Source organism: Oryzias melastigma, linkage group LG9 (genome assembly GCF_002922805.2).
Source record: "Oryzias melastigma strain HK-1 linkage group LG9, ASM292280v2, whole genome shotgun sequence".
In the NCBI taxonomy this organism is placed as follows: Eukaryota; Metazoa; Chordata; class Actinopteri; order Beloniformes; family Adrianichthyidae; genus Oryzias; species Oryzias melastigma.
The window spans coordinates 5,269,483-5,276,798 of NC_050520.1; the positions used below are offsets into that span (position 1 = coordinate 5,269,483).

At 34.7% G+C, this 7,316-nt stretch overlaps 1 protein-coding gene across 1 annotated transcript in view; it reads left to right on the plus strand.

Annotated features, from left to right (window-relative positions):
* Nucleotides 1–7,316, plus strand: part of si:dkey-215k6.1 (transmembrane protein 132B) — a 286,321-nt gene that overhangs the window by 237,106 nt on the left and 41,899 nt on the right. The window contains exon 6 of the mRNA XM_024275630.2: nucleotides 2,964–3,107. Within this exon, the coding sequence (XP_024131398.1) occupies nucleotides 2,964–3,107 (144 nt within the window). The remainder of the gene's footprint in view (nucleotides 1–2,963; nucleotides 3,108–7,316) is intronic.

Genomic DNA, 7,316 nt, shown 5'->3' on the forward strand with positions numbered 1-7,316 from the left:
GAACCTCCGTGGAGTCTGGTGGGGATTTTCCAGCGTTCAATGTGAAGATACCATCTTCTCTTCTCCAGAACCTGAACTAGACACGCTAGCCAGAACAGATGAGGATTTAGTGCAGCAGAGCTGTTGTGATGGAAAGAAGATCATTCAATCAAACAGTCTTTCTGTGACAGTTTTATTGACAGATTTAAAAGGAGAAATAGTCAGGAATGCAAAAACAAAATGATTTCTTATTACATTTGTTCTCTTTCATGAGACAAAAGTGACATATACATGTTAAAAACTCAGTCATGATTTTCATCAGAGGGAGACTTTAAATAAATCCTGCTTAATATGTAATTTTCCGAAACCAAATGATAATTAAAAAAAAAAAAACGGGTCTTATTTCAACCAAATCCACTTTAACTAAAGCTTCCAGCTCATTTTGTATTGCCAAATGTAAAAGTTTGCCTCATAATTTAAAGTTTGTCAGATTTGAGCAACTTTTCTCTCATTTGCTGCATTTTCACCACATTTGAGTCCAAAATAAATGCAAATAAATGTGTTAGTTTGAAGTACGCTGATTTAAAATATAAAACTAAACACATGTTAATTTTAAGCAATATAAATCTAGAAGTTAACACAAATGTTTAATTTAGATATAAATGTAAATAGCTAAATGTAGAATCATATTTGTACATGTGCACCAAAATCTTGAATCATAATGAATTTTTTAAAATGAAATCTAAATGTGTGTTTTATGTCTAAATGGTAATATTAAATCTAAATGTTAATATAATGTGTAAATAATATTATAACAGTTCTATCTAAATGGTGCAGCTGCAAATATGAGATAAAATGTCAGAACTGGATTCACTCTGAGAGCGTTAATATTTGATCTAGTGTGCTCTTCCTCTTCCTCCTCTTCACCTCTTTAACAGTGAAAACAATCAGTATATGTTAAGCGACTTCACGGCTCAAATATCAGGCACGGCTATGCAAAGTGTGAGGACAAAAGAAATCTAGAAACTACCGATTAAGGCTGTGTGTGTGTGTGTGTGCACGTGTGTGCACGTTTTAGCCTTGCATGAAAAAGCGAGACATCTAATTAGCTAAAGGTCATCCGGCTGTGAGCTGCAGAGGGATATGACATTAGGCAGGTTGTCACTGGTCACTTGTGCTTAAAATCTTGAGTGTGTGTGTCAAGTGTTAGCACAAGTTCACATGTTGGTGTGTGTGTGTTTTCTGTAGGTGTGTATCTATTCCCTGTTTCATTAATTCTTTTAACAGTCTTCTAGTGTTCCTGTAGTTTATTTGTCCAAGCACATTTCATCCACGATTGCTTTCTCCTTTTATCAGTTTAACACTAATAAACATTATTTCTCTATTTGGATGGAATAAAAACAGATTATTTATAAAAAGTTGGATTATTCTTAACCTGTTTACCTGTTAAGTCAGGCATGTCCAAAGTCTGGCTGATGGGAAAATGTGGCCAACATTCAAATTATAAACAGCCCACAGAAACTTTTCATAAAATCAATTCATAAATTAATAAAATCACTTTCTAAAATCTGTCTTGATTGGCGTTAACTAATCTAAATGTCATTTTAAGATGTTGTAAACTTGTGGTAACACTGTTGTCCAAACATTCTGACACTTTCTTGCACTTTTCTAAAATGTGAGCTGTTAGCAAAAAGAGATAAGTAGACAGTGGAGGAGCACAGCTCCCAGGTCAAGTGGAAAATTGGCACATTTTGTCAATGAAATACTAAACAATTGTCTGCTAAAATGTCCAAGAGACTATAGCTGTTTTAATGGAGTTCAGTATCAAGAGGGACTAGAAGATGAGACATGCTAACTATGATGAGCTAACTGGGAGTGAACGGTGGTGAAAATGTACTTTTATGTTTTTGTGTCTGAAATAAAAAGCGCGTTATTGCTATAAAATGTTCATTAAAGTCCCCCTAAGACATTTAAAAAAAAAAAAAAAAAAAAAAAAAAACATTCCCAGTAGTGTTTTAATTATGATTTTTAACCAAAATCCCACAACCTAAGTGTCTTGAAAATTAATTTTTCATGTCGATATGAAGCCTCTGTTTCCAAAATCTCCTCTGAGGGGGCGTGGCTTTTGGAGCTGAGCAGAGTAGCCCCGCCCCTGATCCCCCACCATCCCTATTTCTGACACTAAACTTACCTTTAAATGTAAAAGGTCTAAATTTTCTTAATAGAACTGAATGCAGAATCTGACTCCAGTCCCTGGTGGCCATTATTGGTACTGCAGGTTTGTTTTTTGTTTTTTTTTTCACATCTGATGACCTTGTTGACTTTTTCTAGATTATATATTGTTGCAGGTTTAACTTTGATTTCCTGCCATGATTGAAGCTGTGACCATTTATGTTGTATTTCCTCGAAAAGTCAAACATCAGAAACAGACTGTCATTTTTCATCCAGAGAAAGTGAGCTTGCAGCAAAAAAGTTTCCCATAATAGGGATTGTGTTCGTGTTGGCGTTGATAAATGCCCCCTTGGAAAGCCAACGCCAAATAATCAAGACTGACATGAGCACACAGTGTTCTGGGGTGTGCATGTGCTGGTTTGCTATTTTTGTTGGAAGGATCTAATCAAATGTAATCATGCTGATTACAATAATTGGGAGGTTTCTAATCACTTCTTTTTCTCCCTCATGTTCTTTTCTATTACAGTTTTCCTGCGCTCTGTTACTTGTTGCTGTGTCTCCTGCATCATTAATCATCACTTACGTCTTCTTTCTTATGGGCTAAATGCTAATTTCCTAATAGGATGGAAGCAGATCAATTCTCTACACAATTATTTCCTCAAATAATTAGACATTTAATTTTTTACCTGACAGGAATTGGAAAATTTAAACAACATGATTGTGTTTTAATTACAAATGCAATATAAAACTATACAAGCATGAATGGTGTATGAAAAGTTTGGTCAAATTATTTTATTTTTCTGTCTTCCAAGGACACAGAGGTGGTGAACACGGCCATCCTTACTGGCAGACGAGTGGCGGTGCCTGTCAAACTGGTTACCGTGGAAACGGATGGGCAGGTGAGGGAGGTGGAAGACTCCATCACTTGCACTTCGACAGACGTGGACGTGGTCAAGGTATTTGTCTCACATTGTAGTTGATTTTGATGTCATTTTTGCATTCAAATGCAGAAAAAAGAAATCCAAAGTGAAGAGAATCACAAAAATTGAGTTAAGTAATCTAATGCTATATTCACAAGATGCCTTCAAGGAACAACTTGAAATGAAACCTCGAGCCCAAAAAAGTCACTTTTTGGGCTCTAAGTTCAAAATGTGGAAAGTAAACCAGCTGAGTTTTTAACCAATCAGGGACTCTAATTTAGTAGTTAAGTATGGCCAACGTCCTTTTTTCTGAAACAGTTTAAATAACAATTTTGGGAATCTTACTTTAAAAAAGTAATTAGTAATAGATACTAATTACATTGCCCAAAAAGTATTTGAGTTAGTAACTCAGTTACTGCATCCTAAAAGTAATTATTTACTCAACAAAGTACCAGAACCCGTTACTTTACTAGTTAAAATTCAGCAATAAATCTATTGTTTTTCCTCAGCTGCGTGCAAACATAACAAAGCATTAAAATGTGATAATTTCATGCAAATGACACTTTTAGTATTCTGGTTTAGTTCTACCAATGAAAATATGTTACAATAGAGAGAGAGTGAGGATTGACGTGTAGAGATGTAAATATTATCTATCAAAATTATCACACAACACTGCAAAAAGCTGTATGTAAATATTATTCACAAACTGAATGTAAGGGTTTTAAGTTTCAATTTTTTTTATTTTTTTTTTTTAAACAAAGTAGTTTCAGTCGCAATAATGGAGAGAAAAACGAAAATGCGAAACCATCAACAACAATAATGAAGTAACAGTTAGTCTCTGCTGCACTTAAGTCATTCTCTGTTATATTGCATTTTAACATGAACTTTAACATTGTTGATCAGAATTAGTAAGCAACAGGAAAAAAACATATATAAATAATATAAGCCTTCTTTACTAAAGGAGAAACAAACTTTGCTCAAAGATTAAAGTAAATGTTTAAAGTATTCGCTAAAATGACACGTATAGCTGCATATTTGTTTTTCTGTTCTCATCATAGAAGTACTTCATAAATCTTTAACAGTACAAGATCTTTACAGTATTTGTGTTCTCTTTTGTTGGAGTTACTGGACTGTAAGATCCAGTTTGGCTTGTGTAAATGAAGCTGCTTTGTCCCCGGAGCACATGTGGCTTGAGTCAAAAAGAAAAAAAAAAGTTTGGGGTTCGGTGCTTCTTTAAATTTGAACGGTTTCAGATGGACGTCGGTAACATCTTTGTTCTGGGACAAAACATGAATTTGACGATCTGCTTCTCCTGGAGGGTGTTTCAGTTTGGCCACTAGGTGGCGATCACGCTATAGCATTACACCTTATTCCACAAGATGAAGAAAGGATGAGCAAAAAACTATCTTTTAGACAAAAAAAGTTTGTTAGAAAAATATTTAATCAAAATAGTTTGTAAAGTTCATACATGTGAGTTTATAAAAATGTTAATTTAGTCAGCAATGTATGTTAGCATTAGCCATCCCATGGGAAATCCCATTAAACATTAGCATCAAGCCAGCAGACTTTAGCTTTATGTGCTAAATTGATTATTAATTGTTAAGCTAAAATCGATTTAAATTGATTAATTGATGTTATCAACTCAGCCCTATCTTTTTGTTTCAATTAAAGTAAAAATTGTGTTGCGATTTCCCGTCTAAAAATGCTACGCTTCCATATTTGCGCTAGTATCGTCTAACGACAGTCTAGTTTGAAAACCATATGCTAAAAGCAGGTTCAAGAACCCGGATTCACATGTCCGGTGTGTATGTAGTATTAAAGCTAACAGGTTTCAAGTTTCCCTCACTGAACAAAGTGAAACCAACATCCCATAATTCTGCTGACACTGCCAAACAAAACCCAACAAACGTCTGAGGCCGTGACGGAGCCCTGCCAAATATCAGCGGCTCACATTTTCCCCGAGTCTATATTTAAACTCTGAACTCTTTGACGAAAGAGTTATTTCATTATTGAGTCAGCAAGAATTTACGAACGATGAAAATGTACATTTATTAAAACGCTTATTGAAGTCTGGTGATTGCGAGCTGCAGTTTTGCCCCTGGATGAATAAAGAAGTCATTTCTCAAGAGCTTGATAAAGTATATTTGAACAATTTGCATACATATTATGTATTTGCAGGCAGTGATTTTTTTATTTATTTCTCTTTTTTTTTACTGCGTGTGAATTACTCCAAGAGTTAGCTCACCTGCATTCATTGAACAGCTTATATGCCGTTGATTTTATGCTCCACAACAATGTAACGCCTGAACGGAAGAAATAAATAAGGTAGAGAATTACAGAGTGTACATTCTTCTCAGTTTGTTTAAGAATTGAACCATTTCTTTGTTTGGGATATTTAATATTTTTAAAAAAATCCCTATATTACCGATCACATGTCAGATGTGTGGAACATCTTTTCACAGATAAATCACAGTTTAGATTTTTTTAAGAGTTTTTAACCAAATGGTTTGTCATATAATTGCCTAATAAAGTAACAACAATGTTGTTTAACTAATTGATAAAAAGAAACACCTTCACCACGTTTCTTAGAACAGAGCCAGTGTGAGAGCCTGCAGATTGATTCTGCATGTGCATTGCTCTGTACACCCTCAGGGCCTAATGAAAAGCACCCTTGGTGTGACACTTTCAATATGATACCAATTTCCTGTTACAAGCCGATAGGAGTCGTGCTGTTTAAGCACAATCAATAACAGCACCGTGGAAATGGAAGGACCGTATTCAGTTAAATGTAATGTGGACGACGGCGACGTAAGAGAGTGCAGGACTGTGTGTGTGTGGGTATGGTGGTTGAACATGCGTCTATCTGGGTGTCAAAGAGCATATATGACTCAAACAGGAACTCTCTTTGGGGATGCACGTGCTGCTGCAGGGAGCTTTAAACCTTAATGGGTTTGTGAAAAAACAATGATCAGCGTAAAGTAGGGGAGTCAAACTCAATCGCACAAGGGGCCAAAATCCAAAACATACCTTAGGCCGAACAGGATAAAGATTTAATGAACACTCTAAAACTACATTTTTAAAACGTTAAAAGCGTAACTTTAAGATGCAAGCATTACCTGAGATAATATGTGAATGCTATAAGCTGAATTTGGCCGCTGAAGATGCTAGTGCTGATATGCTGAAATAGCTAAAAATGCTGAAGCTGATAGCTGAAAATGCTGAAGCTGATAGAGGAAAATGTTGAAGCTGATAGCTGAAAATGTTGAAGCTGATAGCGGAAAATGTTGAAGCTGATAGCGGAAAATGCTAAAGCTGATAGCTGAAAATGCTAAAGCTGATAGCTGAAAATGCTGAAGCTGATAGAGGAAAATGTTGAAGCTGATAGCTGAAAATGTTGAAGCTGATAGCGGAAAATGTTGAAGCGGATAGCGGAAAATGCTAAAGCTGATAGCTGAAAATGCTGAAGCTGATAGCTGAAAATGCTGAAGCTGATAGCGGAAAATGCTAAAGCTGATAGCGAAAAATGCTGAAGCTGATAGCTGAAAATGCTGAAACTGATGGCTGAAAATACTGAAATTGATAGGCAGCTAAAATATTAGGTAGGTGCCAAATTAGCCTTAAAAACTTAGGTTAGCCAAACAGCTAGCATGCAGCTGAAATATTAGCTAAACTCTATAACAGCCTGAAAAATCTTATTAATACCAAAATAGTCCAAAAAGTTAGTAGAATACCAATTTTTAAAACTTTAAAATGGTAACTTTTTAAACATAATTATGAATAATAAAAGGCAGAAATATTATTCCAGAATAAATCAACTTAAACCTTAAATAAGTTTCAATATTTTACTCTCTATAAAAATATTTTTGTCAAAATTACACAAGTTAAAAATAAGATAACACCAGGCCAGTAATAACAATAAAATAAAATCTGGAGAGCCGGATAGAATTACCCAGCCTTGACTTTGAGACATGTGGCCTAAAATCCCCTTAAAGAATTAAAACTCAGTCAATTCACAGAACTTTTTTCAGCTGCAGGAACTTTTTTTTTACCCAAACAAAGTGTTCCTTATTTTTAGTCAGTCCAAAACTTTCTGCCTCTTTGTTTAAAATCTGAAAGGACAAATAAATTAGACATATATACAGTATATTAAAACGCAAATATATAATCAAATGTGCAACATTTTATGAAACCCTTAGTGAGTGAACACTGATTATTATTATTATTATTTAGTAAGTTTGATCAATT